Source organism: Procambarus clarkii, chromosome 32 (assembly GCF_040958095.1).
Source record: "Procambarus clarkii isolate CNS0578487 chromosome 32, FALCON_Pclarkii_2.0, whole genome shotgun sequence".
NCBI classification, from domain to species: Eukaryota; Metazoa; Arthropoda; class Malacostraca; order Decapoda; family Cambaridae; genus Procambarus; species Procambarus clarkii.
Window position 1 is genome coordinate 30,371,426 of NC_091181.1, and position 23,793 is coordinate 30,395,218.

Here is a 23,793-nt window from a genome sequence, read left to right on the forward strand (position 1 = left end):
CAGTTTGCTGCTGGGTTGGAGATATTAATTACCGTACTGTAGGTGCCGGAGCACTAAACTTTGAACAGCAGCCTAATACAACCTGCTCCAGTACTTACACAGGCACAGGGGTTGGGGGGGGGCGGAGTGCCCAGAACCCCCCACTGTTGACTGACATTTAAATAATTCTCTCCACTTTGATAATTACTTCTTAATGTCTTCGAGGAAGGTAAACATCCTTCAGGACTCATCTCGGGTCACCCTTGAAGGGCTCGCCTTGGCGGGGAGGGTCATAGCCAGGGGTCACCCGTATACCTAAAGGTATGTGAGACCTTCTGGCGTCTATGGGAAAGTCTTGTGGGTTTGTAAAATACCGTGGTCACCATCACATCTGTTACGCCAAGAATCAACGAATAACTAATATGAACCCTAAACTAATATTATATCTTAATCTAATATTAACCCCTAAATTAATATTACTACTTAAACTAATATAATAACCTAATACTGTATACCTTAAATTAATATTATAACTGATATTATAACAAACTAATATTATAACTGATATTATAACAAACTAATATTATAACTAATATTATAGCTTAAATTGATATTACACTTTTATTTTAAACAAATAATATACCTGAAATTAATTTTATAACTTAAATTATTATTCCTTAAACATTTTTTAAAGGAATAAGGCTAGTTATTCCTTATTAAAAAAAACTTTTTTAGTCAAAACATCTTGACTAAACCTTAACCTTATACCTTGAACTAAATTATGGCTAATAAAAACATCAGGAAAAGTAAAGTTTACGGTAAAGTTAGTTTATGCCAGGTAGTTAAAAGTTAGTCTTTTTACAAGAAGTATGGAGATTGAAAAATAAAACTCTTTTTCTTCCTGGAGTTCAGTTCCACCAGACTACCCCTTTTAAAGCAACCCGTCCTCAAACCAAGTCCATTCCATCCAGCGTTCGACTCCTAAGACGTATTCATCAATTTTAACATGCTCTTCATTCAAAACTGGAATTTTCTCACATGTAAATTAATATTGTGATATATTAGCATACTGTGCATATTTAGGCATTGGTTAGGTTAGGTGTTTAGGTTCTGTTGGCGAATATTTGAATTTGTAGTACGTGGGTGAAGCATTAACAGCGTTGTGGTTCGACAACCCGTCCTCGACTCAAGTCCATTACATCCAGCGGTCGACCCCACAGACGCATTTATAAATTTTTACATGCTGTTCATTCAAAACAGGAATTTTCTTAAATATAAATTAATATTATAGTATATTAGCATATTGTGCGTATATAGGCATAGGTTAGGGTAGGTTAGGTGTTTATGTTCCGTTGGCGATTATTTGTATTTGTAGTACGTGGGTGAAGCATTTACAGCGTTGTAGTTCGAACAAAATTCGTCAGTGAAGCACTTGTTCCAGAAGTGTTCGAACGTCAACAGTTGTGAGTCGTGTGTAAACCGTTTTTCATTCATAAACAGGGGGTTTGGCGGGTGCATGGAATCACTTTTGGCCTTTGTTTATGAGAACGGGCTGTTTAAAGATCTTCATATAAACAATGACATATATCAAATGTGCCACAGGTCATTAGGAGTCTCTGTTGCACACAGAGTATTGTCCGACCGTTTGATAGTTTCAATCGCAATTTAGACACGAATATATGAATGAGTTTGACCGAGTAAATAGGAGCTACCTCTCACGGGTCAATAGAATTGATGGAGTTTTCTCCATTCATGAAATTATGCAATAGGATATTATGCAATTCATGAGATTGCTATCACGAACCTTATCAAACTATTTTGGGTAGAGGGAGGTATGTAATATTTTGGGTAGAGAGGCATTATATAAAAACAATGGAGGTAAATATCTGTTCCGGGAGACGGTATGTCAGCTGTCTGTTGGCAGACCGCGGGTCGTCAATATCCCTCCAACCAGCAAAGTAGTACTTTCATATATTTGGTGATTATGGGTAACCGGTAGAATATATATATAAACATTTTGTTAATGAAACGTAAACTCTTATATTTGCTACAAGTAGGGTATTGCCAAATGGGAATATTTAGTTATTATTCAATGCTGATTGAACATCTTGTAATGAGGGGCTGACTGTCAGAGGGCGTCCACTCCTCAGTGGACCACAAGATGGCGGAAGGTGAAATATAGTTGGACAGACGCTCTTGGTTCTAGCGTGTTTCCCCCCTCGCCAGATTGTCAGATAAGCCACAGTTCATATTAATTTAACTTGCAGGGGGTATCTTCATGTCATTTGATTATGTTTTACATTCAACTACTCGGAACACAATTTCCATGTAGCACGGGCTACAGTGAGCCCGTAATTAAGTTGGGTTATTCACGATAACTTTGTTATTGTGATATCTGGGTCAAAGTATTAAATGAAGGTAGAGTTTCCTTCTTTTCGCACTGATTTAGTCTTGTTTTAATAACATTACCTTGGTGGGGGATATAGATGCACAGTGTTCACTAGTGTGTCCCATTCTTCAACTGTTTTTTTTTAACAAATGTAGTCGCTGTGTAGTTTGCATTTAATGCAGCTGCTCTTGTTGGTTGAATGTTGAGTTTGATGGACAGGGCTTCACTTGCTTCACATTCCAGTAAGTAATGCAATAGTGGCATTTTCTACATCTGTTCCACAGATATGACACTTTAAGTATTGAGATTATTACCTCCCAGCAGCACTTGTAGCCAAGTCTGGGTGTGTGTGTATGGCGACTGCAGTGTCTCTGGATAGGTTTTTGCCAGGCTTGAAAGAGGCGTACCCAGTGCCCTGTTCGTGCCACATCGCAGTGGATCTTTTTTCCGCTACTTTGGCTTTGACTGCTGGATAACCGTTTATCCAGCAGCCCGTCCTCCAAACAAAGACCCAAAAGTGATTACATGCACCCGCCAAACTTCCTGTTTATGAATGAAATACGGTTCATACACGACTCACGACGGATTTCTTTCGAACACTTCCGGAACAAGTGCTTTACTGACGAATTTTGTTTGAACCACAACGCCATGAATGCTTCACCCGCGTACTACTAATACAAATAATCGCAAACAGAACTTAAACACCTAACTTAACCTATGCCTATATATATGCACAATATGCTAATATATTATAATATTAATTTATATTTGAGAAAATTCCCGTTTTGAATGAACATGTAAAAATTTATGAATACGTCTGTGAAGTCGGCCGCTGGATATAATGGACTTGAGTCGAGGACGGGTTGGTTTATCAGTCATAAATAGGAGGGTTGGCGGGTGCATGGAATCACTTTTGGGTCTTTGTTTGGTGGACGGGCTGCGCTGCAACCCGTCCTCGACTCAAGTCCATTACATCCAGCGGTCAACCCCACAGACGCATTCATTAATTTTAACATGCTGTTCATTCAAAACGGGAATTTTCTCAAGTATAAATTAATATTATTAAATATTGGGATATTGTGTATATATAGGCATAGGATAGGTTAGGTTAGGTGTTTAGGTTCTGTTGGTGATTATTTGTATTTGTAGTACGTGGGTGAAGCATTTACAGCGTTGTGATTCGAACAATATTCGTCAGTGAAGCACTTGTTCCGGATATGTTCGAACGTCAGCAGTTGTGAGTCGTGTGTAAACCGTTTTTCATTCATAAACAGGGGATTTGGCGGGTGCATGGAATCACTTTTGGATCTTTGTTTGGAGGACGGGCTGCTGCATTTACAGTGTTGTAGTTCGAACAAAAGTCGTCAGCGAAGCACTTGTTCCGGAAGTGTTCGGACGTCATCAGTTGAGTCGTGTGTAAACCGTTTTTCATTCATAATCGGGGTTTGGCGGGTGCATGGAATGGACTTTGGGTCTTTGTTTGGAGGACGGGCTGCTTTTAGAACACGCTTTTGCTCAACATAGCCACCTCGTCGGTGTTGTTGCAACAATAGTTTGTTTCAAAATCTGCAACTGAAACCTTGCAACAATAGCACCCACGTGACAATATCCATCTGTTCACAAAATTTAACATTAACGCAAACAGTAAAACATGTATAGGTCGTCGAATACTTAATTCGGTGCCAAGAATAGAAGATTATCCTGGAATGACATTGCAAATAAAGTTGCAAAAATAACTACTAAAAGGAGAGATGTAGACTTCACTTACCACAAAGTAGCACACATTAGGGCAAACATTAGCAGCTAAAGCAATGCAAAAGTACAGAGACCCTAACACAGTAGTTACAATGACAGAATATGCGGATGCTAACAAGAATTAGATTATTATGAACCACTTATTTTGACGAAAGGGCACAATAGAAGAAAAAGAGGTACACACAAACCGCATCAAGCTTAAATCCGTGTGTGCCTGAGCAATAGGCTTCCAGGTTCCAGAAGAAGAAAAGAAGTGGCCGACAGACCACAAACATTATGAAATAAAGCGCAAAGTTATAAATTAAATCAGACGACAATTTAATTTGATAGCGCAGAAGAAATTGTCAAACACATTGGACAAAACTTCATTGAAACCAACACGCGAGACAGTCATCCACCACCAAATACTGACACGAGTAATATACCAGGCCAGCTTGGGACCTGCGCAGTAACGTCCCTAACAAAACAGAAGTACAGTAGCTTTTGGTAGTGTGGTAGATACTAAATTACCGTAGTATTTAGTAATGTGGTATTGCAGTAATGGTTCAATAAGGTTAGAATAGGATAGTTTATTACACTTGATTAAGCTAGGTTACATTTGGCTAGGAGTAAGGTTTGCTAAGCTACGTGTGATTAGCAAGGCTAGAATAGCTTTGATTACATTAGGTTACATTACTTTGTCAGATTAGGTTAGATTAGGGGGAGCCTAAACTAACCTCCCCCAAACCTAATACGTTAGGGTAGGGGGAGGGGCGCAATAGCAGACACATTTAGTATTTTGTAAATTTTCTTTGTATCTAACACCGAGGTGGACGAAAGATTTTAAGAAGGACGCTGCGGACGCCGCATAATCAACTAATTATTGTTTAACTCAAGTTTAAATAGTAGCTGGTGGCAGGCGGTGAAAACTGGTGACAGACAATGGTAGCAGTTGACAAGCAATGGTAGTTGGTGGCAGGCGATGGTAGCTAGTGGAAGTCGATGGCATCTGGTTGCAGGCAGTGGTAGCTGGTGGCAGTGGGTTGTTGCTGATGATAGGGGGCTGGCAACTGGTGGCAGTCGGTGGTAGCTGGTGGTAGTGGGTTGTTGCTGATGATAGGGGGCTGGCAACTGGTGGCAGGGGATGGTAACTGGTGGCAGGGGGGTGTGAGGGCGGGCGCGTGTGCGGGCGTATTGACGTGTGCGCGGGTGTGGTGGAGCGGGACGAGGGTCGGCAGTCGGGTGCTGGCGCCACACCGTCCTGCCGGACCCCGCTGCTGTTCCCTGCCTGCCACTGCCGCACCCCGCCTCCACCCCAACCTCTCACCATAGCCACCTACCACAACCACCACCACCGACAGCGTCTTCTCCCACCAGAGGCGTATGGCGCCCCTTGCGACGTTAGTAAGATGAGCTTGTGAGAAGTGTTTCCTTCTCGCCCCACGACACACTCAAAATGAGCGTGTGAGAAGTGTGTTTCCGCCCCGCTTCATTACACACTCAAGATGCCCTTCCGCCTCCCACCCCTCTCCGCCTTCGTAGAGAGCGCCGCGGCGGTGTGGGATGTGGCCAAGAGCACCATACCCGAATCTTGCCTCGGGGGCCCCGACGAACGCCTCAACTTCGCCAAACACGGGCGTAACCGTGGCGATGTTGAGATGACAGCCGTGAGTAACGAAGAGGGCGTCCCTGGGGAGGGGGGCGTCCTTCCTGAAGGGCAGCCGCCCCTACAGAGGGAAGGCTCTGTGGGCAGCGTGTCCACCACGGTTGGGGTGGAGTGCGCGGATAACGACCAGATCACGGAGTGGCAGGCGGGATGGAACGTCACCAACGCCATCCAGGTACTGTCCACGATCCCCCCCCCCCCCCTCCCTAACACCTTTAATGTTATCTTCTTCCCTTAGTCGACATTAATGGCCGTCATATCAATTCTTGGTCTTTATGGTCATGCCGTCCTCTTTGTGGTCATCACTAGTTATTTTCATGTCCAATAATAAAACGCTGGTGCTCTTGCTCTCTTTCCTCCTTCATAGATATCATCACCTAGGCTGATGACGTCTATGATGGAAAAATGAGGCTTGAGGCTAAGTGAGGTTTTCCTAGGCTTCATCACCTAGTTATTCCTTCCTACACCTCAACAGCTAGTTAATCCTCCTTTGATCTCCACCTAGTTATTTCTCCCTAGGCCTCACTATCTAGTTATTCCTTCCTAGGCGTCACCACCTAGTTATTCTTCAGTAGGTCTCATCACCTACTTATTCCCAAGGCTTCGCCACCTACGTATTTCAACCCTAGGCCATACCTCCTACTTATTCCTCCCTAGGCTCACCACATACTTATGGTAAGTAGGTGGTGAGCCCTAGTTACACCCCCTACTTACTCCTCCCTTGGCCTCACGACCTAATTATAATAAACCTTCCCCAGGCTTCACCACCTACTTATTCCTCCCTAGGCTACACCACCTAGTTATTTCTCCATAGGCCTCACCACCTAGATATTTCTCCATAGGCCTCACCACCTAGATATTTCTCCATAGGCCTCACCACCTAGATATTTCTCCATAGGCCTCACCACCTAGATATTTCTCCATAGGCCTCACCACCTAGATATTTCTCCATAGGCCTCACCACCTAGATATTTCTCCATAGGCCTCACCACCTAGATATTTCTCCATAGGCCTCACCACCTAGATATTTCTCCATAGGCCTCACCACCTAGATATTTCTCCATAGGCCTCACCACCTAGATATTTCTCCATAGGCCTCACCACCTAGATATTTCTCCATAGGCCTCACCACCTAGATATTTCTCCATAGGCCTCACCACCTAGATATTTCTCCATAGGCCTCACCACCTAGATATTTCTCCATAGGCCTCACCACCTAGATATTTCTCCATAGGCCTCACCACCTAGATATTTCTCCATAGGCCTCACCACCTAGATATTTCTCCATAGGCCTCACCACCTAGATATTTCTCCATAGGCCTCACCACCTAGATATTTCTCCATAGGCCTCACCACCTAGATATTTCTCCATAGGCCTCACCACCTAGATATTTCTCCATAGGCCTCACCACCTAGATATTTCTCCATAGGCCTCACCACCTAGATATTTCTCCATAGGCCTCACCACCTAGATATTTCTCCATAGGCCTCACCACCTAGATATTTCTCCATAGGCCTCACCACCTAGATATTTCTCCATAGGCCTCACCACCTAGATATTTCTCCATAGGCCTCACCACCTAGATATTTCTCCATAGGCCTCACCACCTAGATATTTCTCCATAGGCCTCACCACCTAGATATTTCTCCATAGGCCTCACCACCTAGATATTTCTCCATAGGCCTCACCACCTAGATATTTCTCCATAGGCCTCACCACCTAGTGACATCTGGCCTGATATAATATCCTTGAGGGAGTGGAATGTCTTCCTGATGATGGTGGTCATCTTTGCTTTCCTTATACCTTCTTAATACATTTTCTCCCCAAGACTCTCCTAATAATATTAGCTACTAATCGTATTAGTTTTTTTAATTTATTTGACTTGCTGCTTTCTTTTGTTAATTCTTTTTGTATAATTTATTATTAGCATAATTTCTCTTGGAATTATTTTCTCACTTTTCATGTCCGTTTTTCATATTTATTTTTCCTGGTGGCAATTTATAGTCTTCGAGTAAGGTTAGTCAATAGTTATTTTTATTCACTTCGATTTTTCAGACAGCTCTTTGTCTGCAAATAAATATTGTCTGGGTTATTTATTTTTAGCCACAGATCTAACTTCAGGTTATTTTACTTCATCGATTTTTTTCCTTTTTCTTGGCTGTCGCTTATCGCGTGTTCGTGTAAGCATACTCATCCTGTTACTTTACCACACCATCCCCTCCCCTCCTTTTTTTTCACTAGGGTTCATTATAAATTGTTCTAATGTGCGTAATGAAACAGCACGCTAAGTACTGGTATACTACTTTCTCGTCGAAGACCTGACTTTAGAAATTGATTTACTTGAAGTGCTTTTATTAGTTTTCTCGTAAGGAATATAGTTTATTTAATGATAATTTACAGTCAGATTTGGTACAGGACGAAACTGTAGCCAACTGTGGGTCAGAGCCTTCATATGGTCGATCGACTTCATTTCTCACGTTTCTACATGTTGACGAAGCCTAGTGCATCACTAGATCTATTGATACGAAGAAACCAATCCCCCTTTGTCAAGTACATTATGAATAGAATGGGATCTGGTACTATTGTCATACTTCACTCTTTTCTCTGTGTGTGTGTGTGTGTTTGAATACAGGATCAAGCTCTTAGCTCTTGGACCCTGCCTTTCTAACCGTCGACTTTCTAATGAGCTATTTTTCTTCCGGCTTATCAGAAGCATATTTCTATCTTAACACACACACACACATCTCCAGGAGGCAGCCCGTACCAACTGTCTAACTCCCATGTACCGATTTACAGCTAGGTGAACAGGTGAATCTGGTGAAAGAAACTGCCCATTTGTTTTTGCCTCGATCCGGAATCGAACTCGGGCCTTTAAGGCTACGGCCCCCGAGCTCTGTCTCCTCGGCTGCGAGGGCTTGTATGCGTGTACTCGCCTAATTGTGCTTGCGGGGGTTAAGCTTTGGCTCTTTGTCCCGCCTCTCAACTCTCAATTAACTGATGTACAGATTCGTGAGTTTATTGGGCTCTATCATATCTAAATTTGGAACTGTGTATGGAGTCGGTCTCTTCCACATCACTTCCTAATACATTCAATTGATTATTTGGAATAAATTGATTTTAATTTTATTCAATCAAATTTATTCACTTCAATATTACTGACACTGAACAAGTTTTTTTCTAACGTGTCTATGGGTCATTTGGGTACTCAGTTTTCACTTGTGTCCCCTTCTGCGTGATACACCGTTGTTAAATAATGTAATTGTTTACCCTATTAATTCCTCTGAGAATCTCGTACGTGGTGATCATGTCTCCCCTAACTCTTCTGTCTTCCACGACGTGAGGTTTAGTTCCTATACTCTCCTCGTAACTCATACCCGTCAGCTCGGGTATTAGTCTGATGGTATGACTTTGACCCTCGCCCAGTTGTACTTGCCTATTTGTGCTTGAGGGGGATGAACTTCGGTTCTTTGGCAGTTGAGAGGCAGGAGCAATCAACTAGTGTACAGATTCCTGAGCCTATTGGGCGCTATCATATCTACATGTGAAACTATATATATTCACTTCCACATCACTTCCTTAAGCATTTCGTGTGTGGCTAATTTGAGTACTAAGTTTTTACCTGGATCCCCTTGTTCCTGTATCTAAATGTATCCTGTGCTAAATAGTTTGTCATCTATTGTCAATATACCCCTGTCAATTCCTATGAGAATTTTGTAGGTGGTAATCATGTCTCCCCTAATTCTTCTGCCTTCCAGTTTCATGAGGCTTTTACCCGTTCTTCCTTGTTCTATTGGCATTCAGTGTGGATATTTCTTCTATTTCCCTTAAGTATTTTATACATGTCTAGCATATCTCTCCTCTTTTTTTCCTAGCGTCGTCAGTTTCAATTCTTTCAGTCGCTCTTCATATCCCATCCCTCACAATTCTGGGACGATCCTCGTTCCAAACTTCTGAGCCTTTTCCAGTTTCCTTAAGTGTTTCTTCGGGTAGAAGCTCCATGATGGAGAGGTGTACTTTAAGACTTGTCTCACATAGGCGGTGTAAAGCGTTCTTAATGCATCCTTATTTAGGTTCCTGAATGATGTTCTAACTTTTGTTAGCGGAGAGTATGCTGCAGACGTTATCGTACTTACATGTACTTCTGGAGTTTGGTTTGGTGTTACGTGCACTCCCAGTCTCTTTCTCGAGTCGTTACAGGTAGGTAGATTTTTCTTCATGTAGCGTAATGTCCCTTTGGTCTCCTGTCTTCTGTTTCCACTTCCATCACTTCACACTTGCTCGTGTTGACCTCCAGTAGCCATTTCTCCGACCACCTCTGCAAATTGTTTGTCATCTTGGAGAATCCTACAATCCTCATCTCTCACAACTTCTCGTTAATTGAAATTTCGCGTCTGCAAACCTAGACACATAAGACTCAACTCCTGTAGACAAGTCATTTGCGTATATTAGAAATAGAATTTGTCCAAGGACCGATCTTTGAGGTACTCTACTTGTTACTGTTCGCCAGTCCGACTTCTCGCCCTTTAATGTTACTCTCTGGCTCCTGCCTGTCAGGTAATTCCTTACCCATATTAGGGCTTTTCCGCTTACTCCCGCCTGCCTCTCAGGTTTGTATAGTAATGTCTTGTAAGGTACCGTATCAAAGGCTGTTTTTGCTGCCCAGAAATATACAATCTGCCCATCCTTTCCTGCCCTGCTTTATTGTTGATACTTTATCATAGAACTCCAGCAGGTTTGTTGTGAATGATTTCCCTTCCCCGAACCCATGTTGGTGTTTGTTTACATAATACTAGTCTTAACCTGTTTGTTATTTCAGGTAGTTTGCAGGAATGCTTGTCAGTGATACCGGTCTGTAGTTAAGTGCCTCTTATCTATCTTGAAAATTGGTACCACAATTGCTTTCTTCCAGCAACTGGAAGATCCTTAAAGATCCTAGCTAGAGGTACGCCTGAGGGCCTATGCTGCCTCTTTTAGTATCCACGGTGATACGTTATCTGGTCCAACTGGTGTAGTTTTATTCTGTGTTTAGTTTTCTTTACCTCTGCTGTCACCCTCGGCAGTATCTTTCTCGAATATGTGTGTGTGTGTGTGGGTGTGTGTGTACTTTCCTAATTTACTTACCTAATTGTGCTTGCGGGGGTTGAGCTCTGGCTCTTTGGTCCTGCCAACTCAACCGTCACCCCTCAACCGTGTGTGTGTGTGTGTGTGTGTGTGTGTGTGTGTGTGTGTGTGTGTGTGTGTGTGTGTGTGTGTGTGTGTGTGTGTGTGTGTACATGCTTACTTGCTCGCTCGTTTTCACGAACCACTTCGCTCGTATAATTAAATTTTTCCAAGCACTTGCCCAGTCTTGGTGCAAAAACTTAAACCAATATGGCCGGAGGATCAGCGTCCGCTCTTCTTTGGCTGGTATATTTCTTGGCGAGTTTCCTCCTTGTGGTGGTGGTGGTGGTACTTGTTAACAGTACTTACCTACCAGTGTCTACGGGTAAGTGAGGTCTAGGTCTATATGCCCCGTCTATTTGCCTTGTTGTACCTGTTGCCTTACAATCTAATTATTTTCACTATTAATTTTGTTATCGAATCTGGCCTAAAAGTTGTGGATGGAGGTGGTTTCCACAACTTCTTTCAATGCATTCCAGTTATTAACTATCCGTACACGGTACAAGTATTTCCTTATATTCTTTCGGCTCATTTGAGCTTTCATCTTCCAGCTGTGTTCTCTTGTCCTACTTTCTCTCAATTCGGAGAGAGAGGTTGCCACCTTGTCTATTCCTCTGAGAATCTTGTATATTGTGATCATATACTCTGTTCCAAGCACTTGGGCTGGACGGTAGTACGACGGTCTTGCTTCATGCAAGTCGGCGTTTAGTCCCCGACCGTCCAAGTGGTTGGACACTATTCCTTTTCCCCGTCCCATCCCAAATTCTCATCCGGACGTAATGACTTGGCACTTTCCCCTGATAATTCCCTTCCCTTCTGTTCCTTCTATTCTCTAGTTTTCTAGGATTTTTTTTTTAGCCTATCCTCCTAGCTTAGCCCTCTTAGCTCTGGCACCAATCTTGTTGCAAACCTTTGTACTTTTTCAATTTAGGCTTTATGCTTGACAAGATGCGGATTCCGTGCCGGTGCTGCATAGTCCAGTACTGGTCTAACAAATGTTGTGTAGGTAGCCTTGAAGGAGTCCTCATTAAGGTTACTAAACGATGTTCTTATATATGCCAGCGTCCCATATGCTGCAAATGCTATACTGTTTGTGCGCGCCTCCGGTGTTAGTGTTGGAATTAAACACACACACACACACACACACACACACACACACACACACACACACACACACACACACTCTCTCTCTCTCTCTCTCTCTCTCTCTCTCTCTCTCTCTCTCTCTCTCTCTCTCTCTCTCTCTCTCTCTCTCTCTCTCTCTCTCTCTCCCTCTCTCCCTCTCTCCCCCTCTCTCCCTCTCTCCCTCTCCCCGATTCTTGTTGTTGCCTGCCCCTTATGTTGTAGGTGCCTCTTGATGCCCTCTTTCCTTTCTGCTTTACCTTACACGTGTTGGTATTGAATTCCGGCAACCATTTCTTTGACCACTCTTGGAGTTTGTCAAGGTCCTCCTGGAACCTCTTGCAGTCCTCCTCCTGTTTTTACATTCCTCATCAATTTTGCATCAGCTGCAAACATTGATATGCATGAGTTCTCACTCTTGGGTAGGTCATTCACATAAATTAGGAACAGCGGTCCCACGACCGAGCCTTATGGGACCCCACTTAATACATTCCTCCTGCTTGAAACCTCCTGTCTGACTGTGACTCTTTGATTCCAGTCCTCCAGGTACTCCCTTACCCAGTCCAGTGTTGTCCCAGTTATCCCAGCCTGTATAAGTCTTTCATGAAGAACAGCGTTAAATGAATTTTGACACTAGCAAAATATAGTCAACCCGGCCTTCTCTTACATGTCTTGGTAACCCTGTAATAAAACAGTAAACTTTCTCAGCCACTACTTGATTAGTTTCTCCAGCCCTTTACAAGGAATACTTGTCAATGACACGGGTCAGTAACTTGGGACCTTTCTATCCCTTTTTTTTAATACTATGACTACGTTTGCCCTTTTTCCAGGCTTCTGAGATATTCCCTTCCTCATGCGTTTTATTAAAGATTTTAGATAACTGGTGATAAAGTACTTCTGCAGCCTCCTTCAGCAGCCATGGTGAGATTTGCTCTGGCCCCCATTGATTTTGTACCATCTTGTTCCTCCAGGTGTTTTCTTACCACCTCTACAGTGACTCTAATATCATCCATGGTTTCGTATGGTCTTTCATCTCGCAGCGTTGGTCTCCATGCTGGTTCTATTGTAAAACCCTATAAGGTTCTGTTGAGTTCTTGACATATCATACCATTTTCGGAGCGTTCCTCTTTGTCCCCTCTGAGTACATGGATATAGTTTTCTCCTCGTAGCTTTGGTTGGTCCATATTATATACAACAATGTGGTTTTCAATGTGCCTCTCGGCTTCTAGTCTTACTTGGGGGTATTAATTTCTGACTCTCGTTAATGCCTTTATTTTCTTTGTTCCTAGTTCTCTACGTTTTCCATACTTGTTTGCCCTTTCCTTAGCGTCCAAGCATTATAGTGGAAGTCCTTAAGAGTCCTAATTTAGAGCTCTAAACGTCATTCTAATGTTCTCCAGCGCCCCATATGCTGCCGATGTCACCCTACCTATGTGTGCCTCTTGTGTTAGTGATGGAATTCTATCCACTTCAAATATCTCTCTCAGTCCTGTAGTTGCTTTCCGTGTATAATGTAGAAACCTTGTGGTCTTCTTCCTTCCTCCATCCTCATTACCTTACACTTATTGAAATTGAACTCCAGCAACTATTTGTTTACCCACTTCTGAAGTTTGTCAAGGTACTTCTGTAACATTCTGCATTCCTTCTGTTTTTACATTCCTCGTTAGCTTTGCATCGTCTGCAAACAATGCCATTGCGCACTCCCTCGGGTAGATCATTGACATAAATTAGGAAGAGTTGTGGTCCTAGAACCGATCCTTGGGGGACTCCAGTTGTTACATTCCTCCAGCTGGAGACCTCACCTTTGACTGTGACCCTTTGCTTTCTCTTACCCCGTTACCCAGTTCAGACTCTTCCCAATATTCCCAGCTTGCATCTTCATCTTGTACGGCAGTCTTTCGTGAGGAACAGTATCAAATGGATTTTGATTGTTTAGGAAAATGCAATGTGTTCCCAACCTTCATTTTCCTGTATTAATTTAGTAACCTTGTCATAGAACTCGATCAGATATGTCAAGCACGACTTTTCCCTCCTAAACCCATGCTGTTCTGTTAAACAATTTATCCCCTCCAGGTGCTCCACTATTCTTAACCTGATTACTCTCTCCAGCAGTACGGAATTCATGTCAGTGACACTGGTCTATAATTTAGTACCTCCTGGCTGGCCCCCTTTCCTGAATTCTGGGACTACATTTGCCTTCTTTTCAGAATTCTGGGAGATTACCTGTTTCAGGTGTTTTATTGAAAAACAGCAGTTAGCGAGGGTGACAAAACACCTCTGCAACCTCCTTTTGCAACCATGATGATTGATTAGGCACGATTGATTTTGGGGGTGAGGGGTAGTAGTAATAGTAGTAGTAGCAAATGTCTTTTCATTTCATGTATTTTGTAATGTAAGTGTTCGGTCTCACAAATTGTTCAAATACTTCTAAATCCAAGTACAATGGTGTAAATAAAGTCAAAATTCAAGCAGTATGAACCTATGGAATTCTTACTTAACATGCATTCTATTTGTATCCAACATGTTCATGTTGGTGGTTTAGCTTCGTCAACCACCTTGAGGTGGTTGACGAAGACGTTAACCACCTTGAGATGGTTGCTGAAGGTAAACGTCCCTGCGGCCCAGTGGTTGACTAGGTCACCTGGTTGGCAGTTCGGTTAACTAGGCTCTTAGATACTGCTGGTTGCAGTCTGACGTCTGAAGGCAATCAGGTATCCTTTGGTAGTGGTAACAGTGGTGGTGGTGGTATCGGTAGTGAAGGTGGTTGAACAAGTAGTGGTGATGGTTGGGATGGTGGTTGAACAATTGGTGGTAGGTGGCGGTGGTGGTAGCGTTATCGGTAGTGACGGTGGTTGAGTATGTGATGGTAGTGATGGGAGTAGAGATGGTGGTAGTAATGATGGTGTTAGGTGGTTGAAATGATAGGGATAAGGATGGTAGTGGGGATGGTATTAGGGATGGTGGTAGGGATGACAGGAATGTTGGTAGGGATGGTAGAAGATAATAATTCACGGATTATGGTAATAAAGTTAATAAGCTGCCATATAAATTAAGATAAATGTGTAGAACGTCATTTTTTCAAGATGAGAAAAAAGAAATCGATTATGGATAGGCTTAAAATGATAGTGAAAACAGTGATGCGTGGGAACATGATGACTCGGTGAAGATGAGGATGTAAGCGGTAGTGTAGCTGTAGTGATAGTGACGCTCACTGTCCCGAAGACAAAGATTCATTGACATTTAACACCGTGAATGTGATAATGTCAGAAAAGAAAGTGACTTGAAAACTATGAAGATGAAAAAAAGGTGACGATAGTGAAAGATCAGGTTGAACCTTATAGTGTGTTAGAGAACAACGACTTTACACAAATGAGTTTCTGATGATAGTGAAGATGATTGTAATAATAGTGAACATGAATAAAGTGAATAGTACCGGTGTAGTAAACAGTGACATTGATGGTGAGTGTGAACAATTATGCTAGTAATGAATATAGCGGCGGTAGTTTTGATGGTGAAGCCAGTGTTTTGGGATGGTGAAAATGGAAAGGGCGAAGAGATTGGCGTCAAGAGCAAACAATGGTGACTTGAGAATTTAAGAGTAATGAAAATGAGGATGGTGACTACAGCATACAACACTGTCTGGCAGTGAACATGAAATTAATTAATTAATAATGCTGGAAGGAAGATGATGAAGATGAAATTCAATAAGCATGAAGATAGTGTTCCCTGTCAATAGGGAAAGTGAAGATTGATATATATATATATATATATATATATATATATATATATATATATATATATATATATATATATATATATATACACAAATACATTCGTGGAGAACCAGCGCTAACTTTAGCGTCCACACGACAGAGTATCTAATAAAACTGAAGCTAAAACAAGCGCTGCTAGGGAGAGTAAAGTGCTAAATATAGCAGACAGTCGACAACTTGATATGTTTCCCTTATCTGCGGGTGGGCATCAAGCCCCCCCCCCCCCTGGCGATGTCTGTCTCAAGTCTGTGTCTGTCTCTCTCTCTCTGTCTCTCTCTCTGTCTCTCTCTCCCTCTGCCTCTCTCCCTCTGTCTCTCTCCCTCTGTCTCTCTCCCTCTGTCTCTCTCTCTCTCTCTCTCTCTCTCCCTCTGTCTCTCTCTCCCTCTCTCTCTCTCTCTCTCTCTCTCTCTCTCTCTCTCTCTCTCTCTCTCTCTCTCTCTCTCTCTCTCTCTCTCTCTCTCTCACTCTCTCTCCCTCCCCTTATGGCTATCACAATTGGTTCTTCTCCGTCCAAAATAGTGAAGATGAACCCAACGATGATAACGCTGATGGTGATGATTCAGGTGATGGCAGTTACGGTGAAAATGAGAGTTGTGGCTACCATGAAGCGTCTTTCCCTCGCCACACGTCAGGATGAGTCAGTTATATTGGCGGTAACTTTGCGTGTAGGTCTTTACCACATTTAACGGAATAATGTAAGGCTAGTTAATGAAACATACTGTGGTGACGGGTGCTGTGAGTTCCTCAAGCTTACACCGCCGGGTCCTTTTTAAACCTCAAATACACTATAGTTCTCTATTTAATTAGAAATTGTGGATAATATGTATGGCTTGCACACACACCATGTCACCGTTCCACCAGTTACAAAGTGGAGAAAATTACGAGACCATGTCTGTCCTAAACAACAGGATGTGGCTACATATCCAAGCAAAAAACCAGACAAAGGTATAGATCTATCTGCTGTTCTCCCCTCCTTCCCCCCTCCCCCGTCTGACATTCCTCCCCGTATGGTACTCGACCAGACACAGTTGCTAGTAGTTGAAAACATCAGTGTGATCACCGTAGATTCCTGGCGTCGCCCATTTATACAAAAACATTTCCTGGCGACTCCTTCATACTCTTCCTTTTGAGAACTTTAACTTCGATTGCTTCATGTCGCCGCTTCACCACTACACCGACACTGGTCCACCGAAGATTTAAAGCAGTACCCACTACGCAAGTCAGCTCTTGGGAGGGAATGACAGAACTATCAGGGGAAAGCCCCAAGCCATTACAACTATATAGCACTAGGGTCAGGATAAGGATTTGGGATGAGACGGGGGGGGGGGGGGGAAGGAATGATGCCCAAGCATTTGGACGTTGGGGGATTGAACGCAGACCTGCATGAAGCGAGACCATCCCTCTACCGTCCAGTCCAAGTAGTTGTAGTTGGCGGGCACCTCTTGGGAATAACATTCCATATTCTTTTCCACTGAGAAAATGTCGCCGCTTCTCATCATCCAGCGCCTCACTAAAGTTCACTATGAACTATGGCTCCATCTCCTGAGCTAGTAGTCTCCTCCGTAAACATCCAGATGGCTTGCTGGATAGTAAGTTGGTCCAGTTCCCTGGTGCCAATATTTTTGCAGATGGATCTACAGATGCAGCAAGATTTGACTGCCTGGCACCCGATTCCGCTCCCAGCGTCAAAACTTTTTATTTTCTTCAGACCCAATCCAAAAGAACGGCCGAACCTCACCAGCCCAAAACAGATGATTTCAAATCAGGCTCGCCGGATCTCGATAGAGCATCTATACTCATTATGTCGACCGACTCTTGCCATTGGTTGCCATCATTATTCCATCAGCGATTTAAGGAAAACGTCCTCATGGCTTAGTTTGGCATTTATTAAGGTGAGACATGGCTGTGACCATGAAAGGTGGGACATGGCTGTGACCATGGAAGGTGGGACATGGCTGTGACCATGAAAGGTGGGGTCATGACAGGAGACAGTCGGAAATGACAGGACTGGAGCTTTAGAGCTAGCCCTCGCCTCTACAAGTACATTTAGATAAAACATTTCGGAAAGTACCTGTCACCTCCCGCCACCTCACTTGTCAAGGAGTTTGGCAGGACTGGCTGAAACCAGCGGGTGGAAATTACATGTGGAGTGACTGCACAATGTCTTTGTGGTAGACGGCTGCTCGTCGAATGCTCTTCAGTGGTACCTCAAAGCTTCTCTAATTAATCTTACATCATTTGTCTTGCTCCCAGGTACAGAGATGGAGAGAGGGGGGGGGGTTGTGCTATGGTGGTACAGAGACGTGATGGTACACAAGAGGTGCGGTGTTGTGGTACCGGAGGTGGTGTAAGGGTACGGGAGAAGTTATGGTGTCACAGCAGGTGAGGTGGTACAGGTGGAGTGGGACGAGTGGTATGAAGTACAGGGAGATGTACAACGGTACACTTGTACATTCAGTCGATCAAGAGGAGCTAACGCATGCCATTATCGACCCCAATAACCTACATGTCACAACCCCACAGGATCACTCATCTCCCCCCCCCCTCTCACGTTTGCCTTCCCCCTTTATAGCATCAGAGTGGACCTCCAAGATGGCGCCCACCATGAGACCGTATTGATCGCGCCCTCCATCCCCTCCCCGCCTCTAGCACAGCAGCGGCGGCCGGAGCGTCTGAGGTACATGTCCACCTCGACGCCTTCTTATACTCTGAGCATGGCAGGGTTGCCAAGTATCCAGATTCAGGAGCCGACGGTGATCCATACACCTGTAAATATATGTCCATCGGGGGTACTGGAGCCTGGGAAACAAGGGGACAAGATGGCGGGAGGGATGGGGGCTTAGACGACGGGTACTGTATTATGGTCTAAAGGGTGGGAGGGTATGTAGGTGTGATTTGTGTATGTGTGTGCTCACCTAGCAGTGTTTGCAGGGGGCAAGACATCAGCCATTGGGCTTGCCTCTCAACTCACCAGTCGCAAGATGTAGTAGGTTGCTAATTCTTTGGCAACTGTCTTAATTAGCTTAGCTTCCTCGTTGCTCGTATAGAATTGGGTGTTCAACTTCCATGTGTCCTTGTCCATCTTGATGTTTGACTAAGCAAGTACACCTAGATGAGAACAGCTTGATGAATTGATACGGCAATCGCACAACCGATTGATCCCGTGTTCGATTCCCGGGAAGGGTGAGACGTTTGGGAATGTGTATATACATACATAAGTGAATAGGAACCCAGGAGTTAAACTATTGTGCGTTACATCCTGTGGAATAGTCAATCGTTGAGTAAAACTACACCGATGAGCCTAATAGGCTTCCTCCCCCCAACAATGGCGGAATCATTAAGCACATACAGAAGTTTGATCAAAATTAAAGTGTTTGCCACTAAATTGATGCAGGATTTGTTGCATATGTGTTTGATTCCTGAGCTGAGGGCTATGGATTACAGGGAACCGTTAATCGTATTTGGTAAGTGAACGACTCTACTGTACACAGTTGTGGTTCACCCTGACAAAGGTCTCTACTGTACACTGTCATTCTTAATAAGATCAGGTTAAGTAAATTCCATCAGTTCAGTGTCTGATCCAGGGAAGTACGTGTTTGATATATTTTTATTTCCATAATCTATAAATGCTAGAACATACACCCAGGGTAAAGATTCCATAACCTTCCCTCCCACCCACAGGGGATGTTCATCGTGTCGCTGCCCTACGCGGTACTCCACGGGGGCTACTGGGCTATCGTCGCCATGGTGGGAATAGCCTACATCTGCTGCTACACGGGCAAGATCCTGGTCGACTGCCTTTACGAGCTCAATGAGGAAGGACAGTGGATCCGCGTGAGGTCTTCCTACAAGGGCATCGCCAGGGAGGTGTTTGGGCAGAAGTGGGGGGGCAAGATTGTCAACTCTGCTCAGGTGAGGTCAAATGTTTGAAGTTCCCGTTCATAGTGTTGATTTTCCAGGTTATGTGTTTCAATTGCCGTTTTTATTGTTGGAATTTCGGTTAGTGGTTTACCTGTTAGTAAAAACTACTCTGCCCACTTCAGTTATTAACCATTTTTGTTAATACATTGGTGGCCGACTTAAAAACATCAATGTGATTTATTATATTGCTGATAATCACATCTTACCATGTGATTCTTTTGCACCGGTACTCGTTACTGATTGGTCGAGGTGAATGACACAACTTTTTCATTCGATTCAACCCTCATAAATCCTCTCTAATTGCATAAAACCTGTTACAAAAATTATTGACATGGATACTTTCAACAGACTGCATATGGTTGCTTTAAGAATCCCTATAGACCTTTGTGGTATCTACTAACTATATACTAGACTTTGAAATATTAGGTTCAAGTTCAAGTTCAAGTATGTTTATTGAGATAAGAAAGAAATACATCTCAAAGGGATAGAGTAGTTTAGGCTATTTCTACCCCCCTGGATATTAGGTTTGGTAAGCTTTGGTTAACGTTAGGCTTGACGATATTTGAGTAGATTAGGTTAGCTTTACTCAAATTTGGTTGAGGTTTGATAACATTTAGATAGGTTAGGTTTGGTTGTAGTATAGTTTCCAGGTTTGCGGGGGATGGGGGGGGGAGGGGAGGCAAAATTATGCTAGGTTTCTAACAATTTTGTGACTTTTATTGCAAAAGATTTGAGTAGACAGTTATGTTAAATTTAATTTTGTAAAAGATTTTGTAAAAATTTTGTTACGTTAAGTATGAAAAGTTTTGGTTAGGTTCCGTTAAGTTAGATTTTATAAGTTGTGTTTAGGCTTGGTTTGGTAAGATTTGGCTAGGCAAAGTTAGGTTTGATTTGGTAAACTTTAGATAAGTTTAACAATCTGATTTGTCTAGATTTTTTTGACATGAGGAATACACATAAAATACGGACAAACAAAAGTTTAAATATAATATTTTATTTACAATATGGAACAGATATAACGCGATGATTATTTTGTAAATTAGCTAAAAAATTCCACGTATTAAAATCACGAGAAGAAATCTGAAGTTTTATTAACGTGTTTGCGCTACTAACGGGAGTTAGTGTTAACTAACATGAGTGTCACTAACGGGAGTGAGTATTGAGCGCATTATTATTATGTCATAATTCACCTGTCAAGGGACAGGAAGCCAGAGTGTGTTCATACACGTTAGGATGTTTATCGAGGTCCCCCCCCCCGCCCAGGATGCAACCCCACAAACTGACTGACTCCCGAGTACCTACTTGCTGCTAGGTGAACAGAGACATTAGGTGAAAGGAAATGTGCCAAACCATTTCTGTCCGGGAATTCTCGATTTGTGCGTTGAGAAGGAACCCAACTGTACTACCGGGGACCCTCTAAACTTATGTTTCGTGTTAATATCTTAGTCGGGATCTGTGCACCTGGCGAATACAAGCAACTTGAAATGCGTCTCAACAAAATTTGAGAGTAAAAGTGGTTCATTTATTACCCGTGACTGATAGACTGCTAAAATAATAAATGTGGTAATGATAACATTAATACCGAGGAAAATAATAAGTGATAATAATAATAATAATAATAATAATAATAATAATAATAATAATAATATATTAATAATAATATACAGTATTAATAATAATAAATAAATAAACGCTTGCCAAATATTTTTCCTTCCCGGCTTGGTGCCTTCTTTGATAATTTCTTACTTGCCAAATATTGACCTATGCGACTAACCTGTGTTGTGCTCCCTCAGCTGATTGAGTTGTTGATGACGTGCATCCTGTACGTGGTGTTGTGCGGCGACCTGATGATCGGCAGCTTTCCTGACGGGCCCATCGACGCCCGCTCCTGGATGATGATCTGCGGCATCTTGCTCTTGCCCTGCGGCTTCCTCAAGAACCTTCATCACGTGTCCACGCTCTCCTTCTGGTGCATGGTCGCCCACTTGGCCATCAACATTATCATCTTCGCCTACTGTATCGGCAACGCCTCCACCTGGGCCTGGTCAAAAGTCATGTTCCGCATAGATCTCCTCGAGTTTCCCATCGCCTTGGGAATCATCGTCTTCAGCTACACGTCGCACATCTTCCTGCCCACGTTAGAGTACAACCTGGTCGACAGGTCGAAGTTCACATGCATGCTGAACTGGAGTCATCTCGCTGCGGCACTCTTCAAAGCGCTGTTCGGTTACGTGGGATTCCTGACCTGGGCCGAGGACACCGAGGAGGTCATCACCAACAACCTCCCGAACCCAACTTTCAAAGGATTTGTCAACCTTATCCTGGTGGTGAAGGCCATGTTGTCCTACCCCCTACCATACTACGCCGCAGTCGAGATCATCGAGGTCACCTTCTTCCGTGGACGGCCCAAGACAACATTCCCCTCCGTTTGGGCGCTCGACGGGGAGCTCAAGGTGTGGGCCTTGGCTGTTAGAGTCCTGGTGGTGGTCTTCACCATTCTGATGGCTATTTTCATTCCACACTTTGCTATCCTGATGGGCTTGATAGGTTCCTTTACAGGAACTATGTTGTCCTTCATTTGGCCATGCTATTTTCATCTTAAAATCAAGGCTGGCAAACTGGAGTGGGGGGACATCGCCTACGACTACTTTGTAATCTTCTTAGGCTTTCTCTTCGGTATAATTGGGATCACCACCTCCTTCTACGCCCTGGTCGAGGCCTTCCAGATTGGTCTGCCCTTCTAGTGCTCAGGATCAAGAACTGGTTTCGAAATACCTCCAGTTATACAAGAAATTCAGTGGAATCTTGCACGGGAAAGTGCGGCTATTACACGCTGTAAATCTCTTTATAAGTGTTTATAACTGCATCACGCTTCAAAAAATATTGGAAATAGAATTAATGAGTAATCTTTTTATGAAGAAATAATCAACTAGGAAACAGGGCAGAGCAACAGCTGTGCCAAGGCGGCTTTAGCCAGCAAGTCAAGACTGCTGCGTGTCAGTTCGCCACGTGTAGGATGCACGCCAGCAAGAACGCCAGCCCCCGTGTCAGCGACACACGTGCAGAGTAGTCTGACCCAGGATTGCCCAGGGACCAGCGCCTGCAGTCATCATCACCTGACCCTCGTCGTCAGGTTCATCGTGTCTTCCAGGGATTCGTTCCCATGTTCTCAGAGTCTGCCTGAACGGTAACCAAGTCTTCCAGTAACATTAGAGTAGGACACGTGTGTGTCAGAGATATAAGTTTAGGACACTGCACTGTCGAGGATAAAAAAGTTTTAGAGCCATGCTGCTTAAAAAAAAAAGTGCAGTTGTAGGACACAAGTGCGCCAGGTAAACAAGCCTTGTTAATAACTGTGACAAAAACAACAAATCAGGGCTTGTGTTGTTTTGCTGAGCAAGTTGGTGTGTGGGCGGCGAAGGATGTGGCTAGCTTGTGGTGTGTGGAGGACCTCGTGAAGGTCCTTTGAAGCTCGAGTCACGCTCCACCTGCCAACTTTTTTTTTTTAATCCACCAATTTCTTAGATGCGAAAGTCAACTAGTCCGTGAGCGTGGTGAGAAAGCACGGTGAATGTTAGTGGCCTCTCTGTGCTCCGACTCGCTGTTCCTGCGTGTGTCACGCCAAGAGAACCATCAACCGTCTCCCATCCACGCCTGCTACCACCACCACCACCACAACTGTAGCTACCACCACCACCACCACCACAACTGCAGCTACCACCACCACCACCACCACCACAACTGCAGCTACCACCAAGAAAAACGCGACCGCAGCCTCCGCCGCCACAACCAACAACGCTCTCTGCACTTCACTTCTAGAGTCACAGGTCCCAGATGCCGTGATAAGCATGGTAACAATGTCTTCCATTTTTCAACGTGATGTTTCCAGTGTGTATGAATGTAAGGAGTGTTGAGGTGTGCATGTTGCTTCTGGCTTGCCACAGTCTTACTCCTTTGAAGTATTGATTAGATGACATTGCAGATAATTCCCATAACAGTTAATATAGCATTATGCCATTGTCATAATATACATATCTGGAAAAGAAAT

At 43.5% G+C, this 23,793-nt stretch overlaps 1 protein-coding gene across 1 annotated transcript; it reads left to right on the plus strand.

Moving 5' to 3' along the window:
* Window positions 1-5,327: 5,327 nt before the first annotated feature.
* VGAT (vesicular GABA transporter) lies at window positions 5,328-23,438 on the plus strand. Its single transcript, XM_045744233.2, has 3 exons — window positions 5,328-5,943; window positions 19,506-19,736; window positions 21,539-23,438. Exons 1-3 carry the CDS (start codon window positions 5,608-5,610, stop codon window positions 22,487-22,489), a joined length of 1,518 nt encoding a protein of 505 aa, XP_045600189.1. The 5' UTR covers window positions 5,328-5,607; the 3' UTR covers window positions 22,490-23,438.
* The last annotated feature ends 355 nt before the right edge of the window (window positions 23,439-23,793 follow it).

Bases quoted from the DNA above. Each gene is read 5' to 3' on its own strand.
- VGAT (XM_045744233.2), top strand. From the start codon at position 5,608: ATGCCCTTCCGCCTCCCACCCCTCTCCGCCTTCGTAGAGAGCGCCGCG. The intron at 5,944-19,505 runs GTACTGTCCACG...TCCCACCCACAG, and splicing joins ACGTCACCAACGCCATCCAG to GGGATGTTCATCGTGTCGCT. The intron at 19,737-21,538 runs GTGAGGTCAAAT...GTGCTCCCTCAG, and splicing joins AGATTGTCAACTCTGCTCAG to CTGATTGAGTTGTTGATGAC.